At 40.0% G+C, this 20,008-nt stretch overlaps 1 protein-coding gene across 6 annotated transcripts in view; it reads left to right on the plus strand.

The window, feature by feature from the left end:
* The first annotated feature begins 440 nt into the window (after window positions 1–440).
* Window positions 441–20,008, plus strand: part of MMEL1 (membrane metalloendopeptidase like 1) — a 28,972-nt gene continuing 9,404 nt past the window's right edge. The window contains exons 1-16 of one of the 6 annotated variants that reach the window (XM_041124649.1): window positions 441–1,292; window positions 1,430–1,593; window positions 9,561–9,620; window positions 10,489–10,650; window positions 11,068–11,148; window positions 11,640–11,735; window positions 12,353–12,471; window positions 13,169–13,234; window positions 15,528–15,662; window positions 16,268–16,357; window positions 16,624–16,760; window positions 17,265–17,358; window positions 17,594–17,722; window positions 18,009–18,107; window positions 18,802–18,885; window positions 19,168–19,271. In XM_041124649.1, the coding sequence (XP_040980583.1) occupies window positions 1,243–1,292; window positions 1,430–1,593; window positions 9,561–9,620; window positions 10,489–10,650; window positions 11,068–11,148; window positions 11,640–11,735; window positions 12,353–12,471; window positions 13,169–13,234; window positions 15,528–15,662; window positions 16,268–16,357; window positions 16,624–16,760; window positions 17,265–17,358; window positions 17,594–17,722; window positions 18,009–18,107; window positions 18,802–18,885; window positions 19,168–19,271 (1,670 nt within the window). In that variant the 5' untranslated portion in view covers window positions 441–1,242. Of the gene's footprint in view, window positions 1,293–1,429; window positions 1,594–2,380; window positions 2,491–9,560; window positions 9,621–9,910; window positions 10,159–10,488; window positions 10,651–11,067; window positions 11,149–11,639; window positions 11,736–12,352; window positions 12,472–13,168; window positions 13,235–15,527; window positions 15,663–16,267; window positions 16,358–16,623; window positions 16,761–17,264; window positions 17,359–17,593; window positions 17,723–18,008; window positions 18,108–18,801; window positions 18,886–19,167; window positions 19,272–20,008 lie in introns of those variants that run through there. The other 5 variants (XM_030019386.2, XM_030019387.2, XM_030019385.2 and 2 more) reach the window with 5 other exon arrangements.

Here is a 20,008-nt window from a genome sequence, read left to right on the forward strand (position 1 = left end):
TTCCTACCCCATTGACGGAAACAGGTCTGTGTTCACATTCTTGGAACACTCTGCGTGTACGTTCCCAGTAAACAGGGCTGCCACAAAAAGATCCTGCTCTGCCATCAGCCCTTCCTCCCAAGTATACACAAAACTTGGAATGCTGGTGAAGCACTCGGGTTGAGAGAGGTACCAACCTTAAAATTTGTACAGTGTGAACTTTGGCAGCGAGTTACACTAGCTCAATAAACCTGCCTACGGGGGAAAGAAAAAAGCCCAACCAAAAAAACCCAACCCCACCAAGCTGGTTCTCCCTCATTCTGAAGTCAGTTCTGGAAAAGAATAAAATAAAACCCCAGGAGAATCAGATGCCTATCCTGCCCTTGCTTTTACTGTCTTTCCCAGTTGTTACCAGATAGATTTCCAAGCAGCAGCATAAAAGAATTCTCTGCATAGCCTGCAACAATCAATAAATCGGTGTGTTTTCAAACGAGAAGCTGTTCCCGTATATCACACCCAAAAGCTGCCAGCACTCCCAGAGCCAGAGGGTTTCGATAGGTTTGCACCTCCCTGACTTCACGCTCCTTCTGCGAGCGCAGCAGCCAACTAAATAACCTGGGAGCAGGTTTCAGGAAAGCTAGAGGAAGTTTAGGAGAAGCTGCGGCAGAGCGGAGCTGGTGCTGCTTGCAGGCTCCGAGAGCCCAGCGCTCTCCGCTGCTGTGATGCAAGCCCTCCTCCCCCCGCCGCTCGGGAGCATTTGCCTGGAGCTGGGATCCGCACACGGCTGAGCTCCCAAGTTGGAGCATGGCTCCGAGAAGACTGAGAAGCTGGAAGGCACAAACTCCTGCAGACCTGGGAGCTGACACGTGTTCTAGGAGCCTTCTACTTTCCCAACCCTTCGCGTGTGCTAAGGACGGAGCAGACACGGCTCAAAGGCGCTCACACCTGGAAGGATCTCTTTTTGGATCCTGCTGCTGGTAACAGAGCTCTGCAGACCTACTCATAGCCACAGAGGAAAAAAAGAGGAAAATTCTTTGAAACAGCAAGACACTTTTCAAAGTGAGGAGTCGAAGGAGGCAGTTTTTCCCCTCCTTCCCTGTCTGGGAGAAAGGAGTTGCCCAAGCTGGTGATGAGACTTTTCCATACTTCGCAAAGCAGGCTCCTGAAGTTATGACACTGCACCACTGAGAGCCTAGGGTAGTGTAGTCCAGAACAGCCCCCAGCAGCACACCCCGAGTGCAGACAATCTGGCAGGCACAGGAGATGGAGAATGAGGTTGGCAAATCTGTGGACAATCAAATGGACAAATACATGTAATAATTTGGAAGTTTTCTTTATCTGTCTTTGCTTTTATTCTGCTTCCTTTTTCTCCCTGATTTGTCATGCATTTATCCCTCTATTGATTTAGCTGTGCTGTTAATTCTTTCTTACCCTCCCCTCCTCAATTTAGAGTTACAATAATGGGGAAATCAGAAAGTCAAATGGATATTGTGGAAAAATCAACAAAATCTGGGAAGAAATCCTGGAGCTTTGTGGCAATCGGTCTGGCTGTCTTGCTGCTCCTCATGACTTGTGCAGTGGTCGCCCTGGTGATCCTGTATGCCAGCAGCAGAGGTAAGGAACCTGTGAATAATTCCCCTCTTCCCTCTGCAAACAACATACAAGTCTTTTCATTTAGCTCTGCAAAAACAAAAATACAGGGAGACAGTGAGGTCACCTCTGCAAGGGACTTGGCTATTTCTGCCTTGTTCCATGCTCATGCACAGAGAGGATTATGTTGGATTTTATTTCATTTTTAAATTACGTGATGTAAGATTCTATGCTTTTAATTAATTCTATGCATTTTATTGAATTCAGCATTGTTTTGACAAAGGTAAAAAAAATGTTGCACTATTTTAGAGGAGAAGGTGCGTATCTGTGCATCTGTGTGTAAGGCTTGACATTTCCTTGTTTTATAGAAGCCTGAGTTAAGATTCATTATTGCCAGGAGTTACAAAGCAACAGCTGCGTAGCAGATCTAAAGGGGAGATTGCTTATTACAATGTGAAAGCTTTTTTTTTTGGGGGGGGGGGGGGGAAAAGCCAGTGTGCTGCTGAGGAAAGAGAGACTTTTTAAATATTACATCAGGCAATTTGATCTCTAAGTGAGATTTGGTTCTGTGACTTTCATGCAAATGTCTTGTCAGGAACCTGACAGTGAGGCATATTACTTTGAGGTGCTTTCCCTAATATGTTAACTGCAGAGCATGCTTACTCTCAAAATGAAGTTTTTCCACTAGCACACCAAATGCAAAGTCCTGTTTAAAAATTCTGTGAAGCAATCGACATGATTGGTAGCAGCACCTGCTTCATGTTTGTCATTTGCATGAATGCTTCTTGGATTCAGAGCTTTGCTAAAACACTAGAGACTAAAACTAAGAAGTCTGAACAGCAAAACTGAAGCAAGGCATTGCTTTCTCCCTAAAACATCTCTGCATCCCCTGCCTGCAGTGAACTGCTTGCTTCAGCACTCGTAAGTAAAACATTGCACAATTCTGAGTAATAATGCATGAGAAAAGTCTTTCTATTGTTTACTACTTTTGCTACCAGCAATTGAATGTTATCAGCATTTGTTCCAGTGTTAGATGAAATCTGTGAGTATTTGGTATTCATAATACTCATCAGAAAGTTGCTTATATTTATTGTATTAGCTCGGGAGACAGGAGGAAAGAAATTCCCCAGAGCTAGGTCCTAGGTCAGGAGTTTCTGTATCAAAATATTGATGTATGCAGAATTTTGTTGCTTGCGTGCATAAAGGATTTGAGAAATCTGCTCTACATCTTGCTTCTTAGGTTCAGGGAAATCAGAATTTGGGTATTAAATATAATTTCCAAAATGTTCGTGTCTCATCCAAATCCATGACAAGAGTCTGTGCACGTAAAGCAAGTGCTAACTATTACATTTCTTTGATGGAAGGCTTATCTGTCAAAAAACAGTTCCAAAATCTAAATATTTTGCAGGCTTGTATCAGCAATTAAACTGTCATTGGAAATGTTTCCCGGATTCAGACATTCCTGAGCAAAATGCAAGTGCAAGGTGATCAGAGAGCTGATAATGCTGCTTGTCCTGTACAGCGTGCAGCTCCTCCCGGCTCTTTTCTCATGCCTTAAAGAAGTGTTTTCAGCACTGACCTAGTGTCAGTTTCTGCCGGTTTACATCGGAGCGTACATAGTTGAAGTACTGCAATAGGAGACACCAAGATGTGGTCGTTAGACTCTAGAGTAGCCACAAGCTTTAGGTAATCCACAGGTAGGAATTGAGCAGCAGGAACTTTAGTCTACAGCATTTTTAGATGCGTGCCTATATGCACTATTTGGGTCTAAAACTGAGAAAGCAAGAGCTCTTCAGTGCAACCAGTGAATGTTCCTGCAGAACAGGAACATTTTTGTCTTGAAAAGTTTTGTCCAAATGCTCCACTTGGAGCATTCTGTTTTGATGTTACATCTAGGTCCATACCCAATGCTCAGTCAAAAGGCTGAAGTCTTTCTTAGACTTACCAAGTGAAAAGCATGTATTGCTCAAAGCTGTGTAACAAATATAAATCCTGCACAGCAACAGGAAGAAAATGTAGCTGAGCAGCATTCTTGTGTTGGAACTAAGAATGTTATCCTTGGGATTCCTTTATTTCTAATTTCACTCAAATGTTAATTTTGAAGTGTGTATGGGACACTGGATTGTTTATTAAGAGCAGATTCAGATTCACCACTTCATCTTTGTACATCCTGTATCAGAATGACACTGCCCAGACAGGCTTCTAAAAAGTAATTCTGTTTAGCTAATGGCAAAATAAAAGGATTACCTGTCCTGCCTTACATTCTCTTTTTTTTTTTTTTTTTTTTATATGAAGGTATACGTAGGCTTTGTGGTTCAGGGAGTACATTTTTGCTCTGCTTGTATATAGCTTGCAGAAGAGCATTGTGGTGCATGAAACAGGCCTTTGGTTATAGCAATAATGCCCGTAATACGTGTTCATACTGACTGTGACTTATCTATATACCCGGACAACAAAACCACTGAAGCTCTCACAGCAATGCAGTTATACAGTTCTAGAAGCAGTTTGAGGATTTTTGACATCCAAAGAAGTTTTCATACCCATAAAACCTCATCTAAATAAGCTAAAAGAAAATATAGTAAGAATAGCAGAGTAATATTTGGGTGATCATAGATAGGGAAGCAGACAGAACTGAAGTAATTTGTTTTTGAATCTGAATACACCACGCTCTCAATCTTTCCATCACACCCACGCATACATCTTTGCAGCCTTTTCACAGCTCTTTCTCAGCTATGTTCTACAAATATTTACTAAACTCCAAATCTCATCACTTGTTGGAAAGGTTACAGCCTGAAGAACATTTCAACACTTATTGTAGCTGACATCAAGTCACAGTGAGTGACTTTTCCAGACAACTTAGTTACAAACAACTTCCATTCTCACCTAATTGCTGGACCTGACTGCTCAAAAGTCATGTTACTAGTTTAATTGATATTTTATTCACTTTCTGGCTTCCACGTTTGTAGGTTTCTCAGAAGGAAGATTCACAGATTATCTTTTTTGTGTCTGCATCCCCACAGGTTATCACTATTCACATCTATTACACAGGCTGCTAGAAAGCTAGAGGGCACGCTTATTCACCTACGCTCTATCCTGTTAGGCAGGCTACAAACAAATAAATGAAGAGAAATACAACACTGGAATTTAGCAGCACCTTGTTCTGGGAGTGGATTTCAGAAAGCCATGTTATGCTCCTGCATTTCCTATGCTGTGAATGCAATTAACATGCACTTGAAAAATAGATTTGCAAGAACCTGCTGACTAGGGACAATATCTAAACTGGTCACTGGCACACTAAGAAAAGGTTGTGGTTGAGATCTGGCTTGTCTCCTAGACTGCTGCCTAGTCATTCTTTGACTTCATGAACGTTCATTAATGAGGCATCTATTCAAAGGAAATGGAGAATTTAAAGAAGTGGCAGCTAACACAAAAGTCACGATGAAATGACATTTGGGTGGCAAGACTTCTCAATTGTACTCAGATGGAGCTACATGAATGTGGAATGACAGGCCATACAGGGCTGCAAACGTGGGCAAATACTCAGCTTACTGATTCTTACATGAAATTCTGTCTCCGCCATGATTATAGGTAGACTATAGGTAAGAAATCATAAGAAAGGTGGAATAAAAACAAACACTTGTGTTATGGAGTCCATCTGAAGACACTGACATCTGGTATAGACAGCCCTCTCGGAGGGAGAAAAGCTAAATTTGGCAATTACATTATTTGTTGCAAACAATTCACTGTTAGCAACAAAGGCAGTCTGCAGTGCTGACAGCACTTCTGCAGATGAGATCTGTGTGAGAAGAGATAAGGTGCTGAAAGGTAAAGCTCACACTTGACTGCCTGATGACAACTGTGGATCTAATTGTTTCAATGTGTGCCATCCCCAGCCATCTGTGGTCCTCAAAATGCACAGTGGGAAAACACTAAACACAAACTGTGCTTCAGAGACTGTACGGAATGATTTGCTTTGCTTTTGTTGTGTAAAAAACTTCAATAAGGCTGTGAAAAGCAACTTGTATTTGAAAAAAAATTGTCATTCAAAAGATGACCTGCTGAAGAGGACTACAGTGCTCTACAGACCTCAGAAGTTATTCTTATATCCTGCTGCTGACCAGTAAATGTAATATTGTTCGATGGCTTCTTGTAAAGTCAAATTAAGACAATAGAATTCTCTACACTGAAGCTCCGTGTGCCCTGAAGCATGTCCCAGCTCTGCCATTTTTCAAGTGAGCAGTTGACCTCTGAAGTAGCGTCTGGAGTGCTTATTTTCTGTCATTTTCTTCCATCTGGAGTAGTCCCACAGCTCAGGTAATTTTATTTAGCTCCATTAAAGCTTACCTTCCCTTATCAATTCTCTGATGGTGCTCTGTCAGACTGAAAGTGAGGAAAGCCTTCAGTCTGCAGAGGGTTCAATGGTTCTTTTCTATTTACAAGACTATCAACAGAGCAAGAGTATGACTTTCTTAATGAAGTAAATGCAAGGGTGATACTGCAAAGGTCCTGAATTTTGAGAGCCATGAAGGAACTTCGTACTGCACAAAGCAGTTAGAGCGATTAAATCTTTCTGGCCCATTTCTGTTCTTTTGACATCTCTCTTTGATAGTTTCAAAAAGTATACCCAAGGAAGGGTATCTCAGAAGAAAGAGGTGGGAAAATGGAGTAATTAATTTTGAAAGAGAAAAAAATGTAAGTGGCTAGATCCTAGATGAACTTGGCTGTGGGAGAAGACAAGTATTGATTCCCCACAAATCCTTCCACTGATGTGTTTACTTTCTGTGCACCAGGGGGAACATGGGATTCAGAGCTGAACAACATGCCAATTTTCATCTGCTGCAAATCACTAGCTTCATGCCTTACAGTGTCAAACATGAGCCCATGTCCCACTTATGATTTTATGTTCAGAAATTTCCCATCACATCCATCTAAATCCTGCTAGACATTTGTTTTGTTTTGACTTTTAGGCTTTGTAGAACATTAATCCGAGTTGTCCCTCCCATGTCTGTACTTCCAGCAGTCTTTGTCCATGGATGTCAAAGTAGGAGTCTCTTATGTCATTACAGCTCAACATGTCAGCAATATTTAACCAGGAAGGAAAAATAAATACATAGAGAAATACCTATGTTTATACTGAAAACTTGGGCAGTTGTTTCTCAAGTAGTTTGAGAAAATGAAGTGCATACAGTTGTCTAGCTGAGACTTTAGAAGGTGCATTTTACATTTGTTCCTAGTTATTTGAAGTTCAAGAGGTGCAGTAGGCAGAGCCTCAGTCAAGTGAGCAAAGACCCAACAAATACATTGTGAAGCAAAACAGGGCAGTGTTGGTCATATCTCATACGGAGTCAGGTTGGCTTGGTTCTTTGTCAGGAATGGTACTGAGGCATAAAAGAGATAATTGATAGAAAAACAAAGGAGCCACTTTTAGAAGTAAACTGAGAGCCCCTCACCAGCCATTTCTAATTATCTGGTTTTGTGGCAGAGTTTCAGAGTCCTGAGTGTGCAACCAAGGTTTCAAAACAGATTTGGCTTCCCTGCTTATACAGCTCAATTACATTTTCACAATCACAAGGGCTTTTTGAACGTGGAGAGTTAGAATCTTGTTGAAAGCAGTTGGTTCTGGAAAATGAAGTTAAACATTGTCAGGTTATATTAAAGAAAGAAGCTTTGATTTAAAAAAAAAAAAAAAATTATCTCTTTCTCACCTTGCCCATTGCTATTTCTCCTTTATGGAAAATTTCCATATGCCTTTGAACCACTAGTTTCTTTTCCCCCAAAGGATTTTTTTTTTCTTGGAAATACTCTGGACTTTTGGTGGTTGTGTTGGAGTTCTGGGGGTGTTGGGGTTTTTTGTTTGGTTTGTTGGGGTTTTTTTTTTGGGGGGGGGGGGGGGGGCTGTTAAATTATTAGAGAGTTTAAGAAACTCCAAAAATTGGGCTTAGCTTCATCCAGTGCTAAAAAAAAAAAAAAAAGCTAAACCCCTCTATGTGAAGCTTCACATTGTTACATGTATTTTGCTCATCCCATGTTCAGACTGCTAGACACTAAATTATAATAAGGCATGCAGTTATTCTACTGCAGATCTACTCCCACACAGCACGACAGCACTCAGCTGAACCCTGAACGTTACATTCCCAATCACAGTGGGGGCTTTTTATGTTGCTTCCACTCATGAACTTCCAAGCCCTCTTTTCTCCCCTACTGTTTTATTTCTGTCTGAATTAGTGTAATCTTGTTTGCTGTCATGTAAAACACTTATTTGCATTGGAAGGAATTTTTTTTAGTAACTCTTTTCTGCAAACATCGTAGTGTAAGGATCAAAAAAAATGTTTTAAAACATGGCTAATCCTGTTGGAAAGTAAGGGTATCAAGTTTTCGTTTTCCAGTGTGGAACCAAGTAGTTGTCTATTTAACATAAGTAGATACTAAGCTAGTCCAGTTTCACAAGTGGGAAATTAAAACAGCAAAATGAATTTTCTTGTGCCCAGGGCCAAGGCCACTCATCAGGCTGGGGTGTTTAGATACCTCCCATTCCAGTTCTACAGTGAACAGCACGCAAGAGAGTGACACGACCAGCATCACAAACACATTCACTATAGCACTCAGCGTAAAAAAATCATGTGTTCATGTACAAAGGCTTCGGCGTAAGTCTACAGTAGAACTTACGGCTGTGAATTCACATCAAGACCCTCTGGAGTCACCACCATCAAACTCCTAGCACTACATTTAGTGTAGAGCACCAAGCAATAAAAGCTAGGGTCTGTTCCAGTTTCTGCTCACCATCAATGCATTAGAAGTGCATAGGCTTTTTGTGGATCTTCTTCACTGGAAGAATTTCACAAACTAAGGCTAAGTGGTCAAAAATAGAAACTTAATATCCAGGAGGAGCGCTTTCCAGCTTCTGCTGGAATGAGCATACAGACCCATTTCCCCACATAGAGGCACACATCAAATTCTTCTGTTTTGGAAGTCACAGCAAAATGCTTCTGCCAAGGTTTCATTGCCTGTGCTCCCTCTCAAATTCCCTGTCACATCACTCCTTCTTCGTGGGCTGAAACCAGCGAGTCATGAAGGTCCCCAGAGTTCCCAAGTTTGACTGCTTTCAAACTACTGAGGAAAGTGATCAACAGGACTGAGCCAAGGTCTTAATGGAACAAAATCTGTGTTTTACTAGAAGTATGCTCATGTAACAACTGAAACAGCTGGTAACTAGTACACCCATTAGCTCTTGGCACAGTTTGTACTACACTTACTCAGATTTGCTACTTGGAGATCACCGATAATGACTTCACTGGACTTTTCCAGGCTTATCTCAAAGGCAGAACGCAGACTTGAACATAGGTCCACAGTCTCCATTATATGCTATTTCATCAGCCCTAAACATTACTGATTAGGGAGCAACCTCTCTGCTGAACAGCAGGGAGTAACCTTGAAGGGCATACCTGAAATTTTGACCAAACACTGTTACCTGCTCCCCCCTCTGCCTATTTGATCTTTGTGACTACAGTGTGAAAGCGGTAAATCCAGCTATGGGCTTTTTGCCCCCTGGTTAAACCTCTCAGTCATGGTGACTTTGAAGATCACAGAAGAGCTCAGATGCTCAAATCATCTTAGTAGATTGTCTAGAAAAGGATCTCATACTTTCGGTACGTGTCAGAAAGACTGTAGAGGCAGTTGGCAGGTAAAAAACAAACAAACAAACAAAAAAACCACAAACAAAAAACAAACAACTGGTCTTAGCCTCCTTCCAGGAAAGTTAAAATTCACTGTCAAGACTGTTGTAATACTGCTTCCAATACATTTTCCTCATAAATCTGTAGATAAGATGTTTCTTCACAGTTGTCATTTGGTATCTTTTACTGGCACTAATATTCACTCGCTTGCTTTAAAACTAAATGGAGCTGTCACTGAGGTTGGGCTGCTGGCAAGTGACACTGGTAGCAATTCCAAAACAACTAATTCTATCTGCTTTCTTATTCCTCTCCCTGCAGGCACTCACTATGGCACCAATTCAGGCAACATATGTACCACACCTGGATGTGTTACAGCAGGTAATGATTGTTACCATGAATGATTATTGCAGAGGTGATGTTTTACATGTTGTTAATTCTACTGAACCTGAATAAACAATAGCTCAGGCTTTAAGACTGAAGAAGTTGAAAAGGAATGAAATTTCCCCTTTGGCTAGATACACATTGCTAACACTGTCAAAGGCAGCAAGTACAGCTGTCCTCAAATACAGTTCCATGTGTAAAAACTGAGCAAAAAACCCTATTCTTACTTCTGCATTGTATACTTTCTTTGTCACCAGGAGTATCATTCATAAGGAAGTAGTACAGGAAAATTCCCAGTGTGGGCAACAGTTCTCTGGCTCTGGCCTGAGCCACAAGGATGTGGATTGACCAACGCAGTCTGTATCTATGAAGTATAATAAGAATCCCCTTAGACTGAATTTTCTCTCAAAGAGAATGTATTCTACACATGGGGCTATTCACCTTCTTATTTTTGGCATCTACTTGTACACCTCAAGAGAAGTAAGACTCCAGTCCAGATGTTCCCAATTGCACCCTGGAAACACTGACTTCATGGGTAGGTACCTAAGCTAGGACCCCAGGTAGAGCACTGGGCAGCATGCTCGTGCCTGTAAGGCATTGTGCTCTGGGAGAACTATTCTGCCATGCAGAGGCTCCGTCTGTAAAGCAGTACAATTGCAATACAAATGTTTGCCGTCAGATGCTTCCGTGCATTTTTAAGCAGAAAATAGGATCCTTTGAGTCATAATACGTGAGAATGAGTCTTTTCCACTATAAGCAGCATAAGCAAAGTGCCTTCTTGCCAAGCAGCTTCTTGACAGTCTTTGGTAGTCCCAGAGATTACCAGGCAGTCTGTGGAATTCAACTCTCCAATTTTGATACCTAGCTGCTAGAATAATTCAGAATATGGACCCAACAGCTGACCCGTGCAAGGATTTCTACCAGTATGCCTGTGGGGGCTGGCTGAACCGGCATGTTATCCCAGAAACTAGCTCCAGATACAGCATTTTTGACATCCTGAGAGATGAGCTGGAGATCATCCTAAAAGGTAGGAATGAGGCTACTCTATCCTTGGTTATGCACTTGTGTTTAGTTTCAGACATTATTTACTGCACATTATACAGAGAAATAAACTTCCACAAGTGTTGATTGTGATTTTTTTTTTTCTGTAGTCCTTTAATCTCTACATCTCTTACTACACCCATTTTGTGGGAACATCCTGTTCCCACTAAAAATTAGCCATAGGTGATTTGGTATTAACTTCAAAAGCAGCAGGACAAGCTGTATGCATGTCCTTCTTCCTGACGCTTTTTCCATTAATAGCTCTTTAAAGAGCACTCTAGTTTCACAGTAATTGAAGCCTACAATAACAAGTATTTATCATAGCCCTGAATTCTCAGTGATTTCTGTGAAAAGATCAAAGCTCTCCAGGGCAAAAATCTCACTGCAATGGTTCCTTCCCCAGGTGTGTTGGAGACTTCAGATCGAGGGGACAGAGAAGCATTTCAGAAAGCTAAAATACTTTACAAGTCATGCATGAATGAGAGTGAGTCTATTCTTGTTCCATTGATTGATTCTCCTGTTCAATACCAAATGTACAAAAGTACCAGTGTACTTTTAAGCAAAAGTCCAGTTAATATCTATCTTATATACATGGCCTTGCCTGGAAAGCTAATCTTCAGATGAATGAAGATGCCTTGGTACATCATTAAGGCTTAATATACACATCCTGGAATGTAGAAAGGACGGATGTGGGTTACCTACCTCTGGTGTCAATGCAACGCCTTCCCTTCTGAATGCAAAAACGTGTCCCATTTCATCCTTTCCAAACCGATTCAGTCAAAATTGGTACTGAAGTCAACAGAAGTATTTTCATTACTTTTCTGAAGACTAATGTAGGAGACAGATGATTTAATGGTCTCTCATTTTCTGCTATGACAAATTCAGTTTCAGATTTAAACTGTTAGGCCCATTACCTATTTTTCTTCATTTTTTTTTCCTATAAAAACAATATAGTATTTGTTTTTCCTCTCTCAGGTCTTATAGAGCAACGAGATTCATTGCCTCTGCTAGAGGCCTTAACGATGGTTGGAGATTGGCCAGTGGCTTCTGCAGACTGGAATAAGACCAAAGGTAATTCTGTGCCTGAAGGAGTTCAGTAGTGTTAAGTCAGAATTATTTACTGCTCTAAGGAGACTCTGTCATTGAATTAGATCCTCCATTTTAACTTTTTCTTCACAAACAAAAGTCGGGGTATCATACACATTTAGCACGCAGTGATCTGTCTAAATAAGATAGTATAAATTTAATACCCATATTATAAGATCTCATTCATGAACAGTGTACATTTTAAGACAGTTAGGAAACCTAAAGGACCAACATAAATAATGAAAACAAAAGCAAAGTAACCAATATAGCTGTGTTCTAATGCTTGCATATTAATTAGGGTTTGGAGTGTAACTGCCTAAGTAGGCAAGGTCATGGTGATTTATACTATGCATCGGCAATTGTATATATAAAGTAATCAGTAAATGATTTTTTTTTATATATATATATATCACTGAGACAGATAAGGCTAGTAAGAACAGTCTAGCAATTTCTAGCCACTATAGGAATGTCCTGTACAAATATTCTCACATCATGTCCAGTCTGGTTCTAAACAATTTCAGCAATAAGCTTGCAAACTATACAAGTTAATCAGTCCTGATACATATTGATAAATGTTGTATATTTTCCCTTTTACCTCCTAGAGCCAAATTGGAGCATGGAAGAAAAACTCTCCATAATGAACTCCAGATTTAACAAACGTGTCCTCATTGACATGTTTGTGTGGAATGATGACCGGGATTCCAGCAGACACATCATTTATGTAAGAAAAAAATTGCAGGGAATTATTTATATGCCAGAATCATAATGGATAGTTATTTACACTGCCTACACATGAGCTTTCCATAAGTCAGTGGGTACGCACACTACTGGCAAAACGCATGCAACAGTTCCGTACCCCAAGCGGCAGGTCTGTCCCAAAGTCATATTGGGAAACATTTTATGGTAGCATAATTTTTGTTTCAGTTAAAGACATAAAAATCAATGGACCTGTGCTGATTTACAGTATTTAAGCGTTATAAATTCTTGTGACTTGCAAAATGATGGTGAGGTTTAATATGTAGCAGGAAAGCATGTTTTTAAAACATGTAATAATATTTCAGAGTTTGATCATGTATGTTTATGCATAAAGTCTAGCCCTCAAGTCAAGCAACTTCTTTTCCAAGTTGCTTGAATTTATTCTTAGATCTCAATGGTTACTGAAAGATTTTGCTTAATAATCCCAACTAAGTATCCATCCTGTCCTTGTCTAGAAATCCAGAGACAAAAGTTGTACCTTCCACCTCACCCCAGTTCCTAGAAAGCTAAAGTTCTCTGATATTTGGTAAGAGTGTACTAGCATCATTCCAAGACTGAAAGGATGGCACATGTAGCACAGTTCGTGTTGCCTTTCAAGGATACCTTTGGACAACACCAGTTCCTTTTCATCACTAACTAAAGAAATGTATGATTTCCTTCAGATTGACCAGCCAAGTTTAGGAATGCCATCCAGGGATTACTACTTTAATGGGGGCAACTATCAAAAAGTAAGTATTCCTTTTAATTTATTTAATATGTGCTACTAAACCAACTTTATTACTTATCCCTGTGTTTTGGAAAACTCAAATATATGAATCTTCATGTTATGCAACAATCAGAATTAGACTGTAACAATCATTGCTACATTTTTTCCTAGTTATGCCAAAATTTTGTAAAGTTTACAAAAGGTCTGAACAACTGTATAAATATCAAGCCCCGCCCCCAAACTGGCCAATTCATACAGATGAGAACGTTATGGGAAAATAAAATCGTTGTGTTTTAGAGCTTAAAACAGTCTCTAATTTTGAAGGATAGGTTCACATTTTCAGGGCAGGTTATCTTGGATTTGCTTATATCTTCTTCTAAAGCCACTGGTTCTGGCTACGATTTCACAAGGTACTGGAAAGATGGATTATAGATATGGGAGAAGAATTATCATACTGGATCATATCTGAACATACAATACACCAAAATACGTTTTGTTAAACACCAAAACATTCAGAATTTTTCACGTTTTCACTCAGAGGAAAGAAGTTAAAAAATAAAAAGTGTTTTATGTGGAGCAGCAAAAGCTATATTAATGGAACAGATACTCAGCTAGTAAGAATCTGCTGCCACTTACTCCCCCTTTCCCCCAAATTACCTGAAAACTGTGAGAGATTATTTTCTAGCTGCTTTACTCTGCCAATTCTCAGAGCAAAAACGTGAGGGTTTCTGTAGATACATAGAAAGCTGTTGCAGATAATTTATCCATTTCCCAAGATGAAAATACTGCTCTAGTACATTTTATTTGCCTCAATTATGTCATACTAACAAACAGTATTTGCAGCCTAACATCAAACTGATTTTCCTAACATGAATGGAAGGGAATACAGAGACACAACAATCAGCATTTTAGACTCTTTTGTCTAGTGGTTATAAATGGAGATGAAAACATCAGTGAGAATAGTTTTCTTCTTACTTCAATGTATTTGACTATATTCTCATCTGTAATACAGTCCAAAATATAGTCCTGTGAAGTTTTTATGAGATTGTTTCCAGACCCTCTGGACACCTACATCAACTGCCAACTTCTATTATCTGTCTCATGACACAAAACAATCTCCATGTAGTTGTGTTGGGAACTGCAGATAGCTACTGGGACTAGGATTCTATTCCACAAGTTTCACCTATAGAGTGGCAAGTTACAGTAGAAAAGATTCATTCAGTTGCATGAAAGTCAGACTTAGATTGACTTGTAGGAGGTAGAAAATCAGGTACAATACATAGCCAATCCTAAATTAGCAAAAGCAAATCAGTACTGCTTAAATACAGTTTTAATTTGAAGCTATAAAGAAGAAGGGCTAAGGCTGTGTTTTTAATCTTAATGAATGATGAGGAGACACAACCCCTTTTTATTTGCTATTTAACAGCTCGCTTCCCACAGACAATGACCCAAACTCTGATGACCCAAACTCCCCCTGTGCTTAGTCCAGCATCTTTTGGCAAAACTCCTGCTGAGGCCTGTGGGAGTCTGGCCTGATTAAGGCCTCAGCATTCAGCCTAAAAACACAAACCATCATCATCATGTAAGTGCCCAGACTCAATTTCACAGTTACTGTATTTATCTGGTTTCCAAGGTCTATGGAGGAAGAAAAGTATGCAGGAAGAATAAGTAGTGTTAAGCTTTGCTGTACGAGAGATCAGTACTCCCTCAGCAGCCAAATATCTTTTCAAGGTCCATTCTGAGACATAAATCACAGCCATACCCTCCTATTAGAAATAAAGCAAAGGTATCACTGGGAACCATCTGAGACGGAGCTTTTCTTTCAGACAGTAAAAACAGAGTTTAGAAGATTTACGGTATTACTTTCAGAGAACTTAAGCCTTCCATGTTTACCCTGGTATTTTGGCTAGTAGGGATCACTATTCCCATAGTGTAACTCAAAACACAGAGGCTTCTTTTTGCTCAAGCAGTAATTCTAACTCAGAACACCAGAGCGTTGGATTACACAGGGAAGCAGAAAGTGTTGCTTTCACTATGTATTTTGAGACTGGCAACTGCACTGTAAGGTATTTCAGGTTGAACTGAGGTCCTAGGTATTGCAGTAGTATCTATTATAGCAGGAAAAGAGAGATGAGAAAATGGAGTGGGGAGGGTTCCACTGGAGACAAGGGCAGAGGCTGTGACCCCTGGACCCAACTTTTTCACAGCACACTGTAAAGCTAAAATAACAAAAGAATGGTTTGCTGAATGCAAAATGCTAGACAGCAAACCTTTTCTTCACAGTGCCACACACATGTTCTCTTTCTTGTGTGCAGGTGAGAGAAGCTTACCTGCAGTTCATGATCACCATTGCCAAAATGATCCGGGAAGACAAGAACGTGTCTAAAGACGATTCCTTTGTCCAAGAGGAAATGGCTAGGGTTATGGAGTTTGAAACAGAGATTGCAAATGTAAGTACAGAAATCAAGAACTTCTCAGGGTGTTGCAGGGGCAAGGGGTGAGGGGGAGAGTCTCCTGCTGTTTTGTGCAGCAGTTTTCAATATAGCAGAAAACCCGCAGCCTCAAAGAATGCAGGGGGAAGATGACTTTTGCCGTGAGCAGCCCAGAAATCAGAGCCTCTGTGTGTATAATTATGTCTACTGCATACACTGCTACTGTGTCTGCTCTAGTCCTAGCCATATTTATTTTTGGAAGTCTCCTAAAGCAGGATAATCTTCTGCTAAACATACACTATGATAACACCAGGGCTAGCTCCCTTGCATCCTTAGAAGTCTACAGTACCCTAAAAATCTCTAAGAGCTTAGTCTTCCATTCTAAAGAGGATAGAGGGAACTGCTTGGCTCAACATATTACTGAAACATTATTGAATACTGGGTCCTGAGTTCCTGTACTGAAGTTTAGAAAGCAGCACCAGACACCATCATGTGAGCTTTCTTTTCCAAAATAAAGTGGTTTAGTCACATATTATTTGAGCGTGTATATGTGCATGCATGCAATTTCAGCCATTGACACTTGTGTCAGTTGATTCTAGTAATAACTTTGTGAATGTCTTCAGGCAACTACCCCAGCAGAAGAAAGGCATGATGTAACCTTGTTGTACAACAAAATGACCTTAAAAGAGCTACAGGAAAAGTTTGCATTGAACGTAAGTGCTTAATGAGCAGTCTAATACTTTCAGCCTCCTCTTATTACCATGCTAATTGGAAATGGCTTCGTGAAACGATCCATGATGCAACAAAGAGAGGTATAAAGTCATTCCCATTCTTAATCTTGTCCTCAGAGTCTCTTAAAAAGCATTTTTCTACTGAACAACACTGCAGCTACATTCAATCCCACAGACTGCAGAAAGTCCAGACAGTTACTAAGACACTTAAACACCTGACATTGATATCTGTCTTTCTGTTTGCCTAGGAATTTAACTGGACCTTCTTCATCCAAGGTGTCATGTCTTCAGTAAGTGTTCAGGTTGACCCAGAAGAAGAGGTTGTTGTATATGGCATGCCCTATCTGCAAGAGCTGAAAGCAATTATCTCAAAGTACTCAGCAAGGTAAAGAAACTGGAGAATATCCAAGACAAAAGTAACGGAAGTATTGTGGAAATGTAAATTATTAGGCCCACTTGCTAGTTCTGCCAGATCTTCCACTTCACTGTAAAACATGGGTAATGTCTTCTAAGGTCCCAGGGTCCCAAACTACTGTGGTAGTCTGTGTCTCACCTGCTCACATGCTTAGAAAAGGTTAAATGGGAAGGAAAAATACATCATAGGCTTAGCTCTTTTTACACTCTAGAAGGGGAAAAACAAACAAACAAAAAACCCCACTTAATCCCTGAACAGATATGGTAGTACAGTCCTCAGCCTGGATGCCTCTACAGTTAGCCAGCCTGTTAAATAAGAACAGTTACCTGTAGATGCTATAAAACTGATGACTGGCAGCAATCATCTGCTTTATCTCCATTCAAAATTAAGATCTCCCTCTGACTATCTGCACTAGTGGTTGGGTTTTTTTTTTTTTCATCAGGGGATTAAACTCAGTTTTGCTTTCCCACGCAGCACTATCCAGAACTACCTCATTTGGCGACTGGTGATTGATCGAGTCAGCAGCTTGAGTCGACGTTTCAAGGATGCTCGGGCCAGCTACAGGAAGGTATTTCCTCTCTTCCTAAAAAGGCCATAGAGCATAGTACTGGAAGAGTCCCAAAGTCACCAAGTCAAGTCCTTGTCAACACCATGACATGATTATGTCACATAATCCCCAAACAAATCTAAGAACAGCAGTCACAACAATGGAAACCTTAGTCTTAGGTTAACCTCCTCTTTAGGCAAAGATTTAGAAAAGCGATGCGTAGGCAGAATTAATCCTGTGGCGTTTTGTGTTACAGGCACTTTATGGGACAACACTGGAAGAAGCCCGCTGGAGGGAGTGCGTGAGTTATGTCAACAACAACATGGAGAACGCAGTGGGAGCAATGTATGTCAGAGAGGCATTTGCTGGTGAGAGCAAGAGGATGGTATGTAGTTTACCCTTCATACTATTGTACATCCACAATGTCTACAGTGCCTGTTCCCCTCCCACCTGATCTCCCAACCTATTTTGTCTGTTAAAGATATCATCAATCACCCAAGAGTCAGAAGGCATAAGAACTCATTTATGATGCTCTTTTAAAGCTGAGTACCACAGTTTAGAGCATAGAATCTGGGGACATCATCTTTCAGTAGGAAGCTTTTCAGCCCTCCTTAGCTGTGCCTGGGAAAAATAGCATATAAATGATTAATTTCTTACTGCCTCTCTTTTAGGTCCGAGATTTAATAGATAAGATTCGTGAAGCATTCATCGAGACTTTAGATGAGTTACAGTGGATGGATGAGGCATCTAAAGAGAAAGCTCGTGAGAAGGTCAGAGACAACAAGGAACTTCAGTATTTCGTCATGAATATGAAATCTTAGGAATTTTGTAGCCTCACTATTCCCAGTTCCTCTACAAATGAGAGGAAAAAAAAACCTTTGATGTTCACTATCCTGTTATCCATTATCCTATTACATTGTCCTTTTCTTTTTAATCCTTTGTTAGCTCACATATATTTTTATTTCCTTTAATGAGTCTTTTGAACCATGTTATAAATGAGGAGAGAAGATGGCACAAAATGTGTCAGTTAGAACGACAACCGAACACAATGCACTCCCCCCCAAAAAACTTTTCAAACTCTTCATGGACTTTAGGACCATCAGCACTGTTCTAATAGCAAGGAAAAAAACCCAAAAGGCACTAAATGATGGTTAAGCCCAATCCATGTCAGATGGTGCTGTAGGGTCTGTGAGTCTACCATAGTGGCTGGACACGAGGAGATGAGAGGAAGACTCTATGTTCCATATTAAAAAAAAAAAAACCAAAACAAAACCCTCTCACTAGGCAATAGGATGCATTTGAACAAGGTCTTTAAATATTTGCATCCAGTTTCTCACAAACAGGTGGACAATAGCAATAAAGAATTTGAACTATTATGTTTTGAAACTTAAAAAAAAAAAAAAAAAAAAGACCACACCAACAAAAACCACAATTAAGAGGAAACATTATACTCTTTTCTTCTAGGCAATGGCAATTAAAGAACAAATAGGCTATCCAGATTATATTTTGGAAGATCAGAATGAAAAACTAGATCAGGAATATGCCAATGTAAGTATGCTCTGCATACCTCAATAAGTACCTCAATATAAAAGCCTGCACTTATTTTCTTGCCACTTGGAATACTAACACCTGTGCAACTGTCATTTCCAAGTGACTGGACAGCATACAAAATTGATTGTGTTGAACATTTTAATAAATAAGTTCACGCAAAGAGCTAACTATTAAGTGATACCTTGCAATCAAAACGTTTTTTAGAAGATACGTTCAGTGGTATGGGGAATTCTTCTTTCTGCACAGCTCACTAACACACTTGGATATCTGTTTCTTTAGTTAAACTTCAGTGAACACAACTACTTTGAAAACATTCTGGAAAACCTGAGAGCGGGAGCCCAAAAGAGCTTGAAAAAACTTCGAGAGAGAGTTGACCAAGATATGTAAGTTTCCAGACTGCATGCTACAGACACAATCTAAATTCTGAAATAATAGTTATTGTGTTTCAGTCCTATGCTGTAGATAGCCGAGAATACTTATGTCTGAGATCTTATAAGTTATTTCATGGAATTAAACAAGTAGTTCATTGTCTCTTGTGGTAGTTCATCCAGTTCTCTTGGACTCTCTAATCCTTCATCAAACTGCTTCACATTCAGGTGTTAACATTGCAACTACTTCACACAAAAGCAGTGACAGATCTTTCTGACAACTCAGCAAGGAGGAGATGAGATAAACAATATAATGGAAGTTCTGAAAATTTATATTCAGGGGAAAAAAGTTTAAAATATTCTGGCCAGAATTCTGTTGGCAATATGCCCAATCTTGGGGAAGTTGAGCACCAGATCTAATTTATGTCTATTCCCAGCCGGTTACTTCACACTGTACCTAGTAAAGTATAAGTGTATTTTTCAGGAACTTCCTGTCATAGGTGCAGATTTGGCTGCTTCGTGATCCCTTCTTTGATTCCATGAATGCATCCTGAGTAAGTCTCAGGTCTTCACCTCTATTGCCCTAGCTGTTACCTCACAGTTTTTCACTCTCAGGCAGATCTTCAGCTAGTGCTAGTCTTAAAACAACCAAATAAGAGTGACATGTTCATAAGTTGTTACTAACATCTCCAAGGTGAGCAGCTGGCATCACTAACCAGTAAGAAGCATTACTACACAACATCACCAGGACA

The sequence above is a fragment of the Aquila chrysaetos genome, chromosome 6, assembly GCF_900496995.4.
Source record: "Aquila chrysaetos chrysaetos chromosome 6, bAquChr1.4, whole genome shotgun sequence".
NCBI classification, from domain to species: domain Eukaryota; kingdom Metazoa; phylum Chordata; class Aves; order Accipitriformes; family Accipitridae; genus Aquila; species Aquila chrysaetos.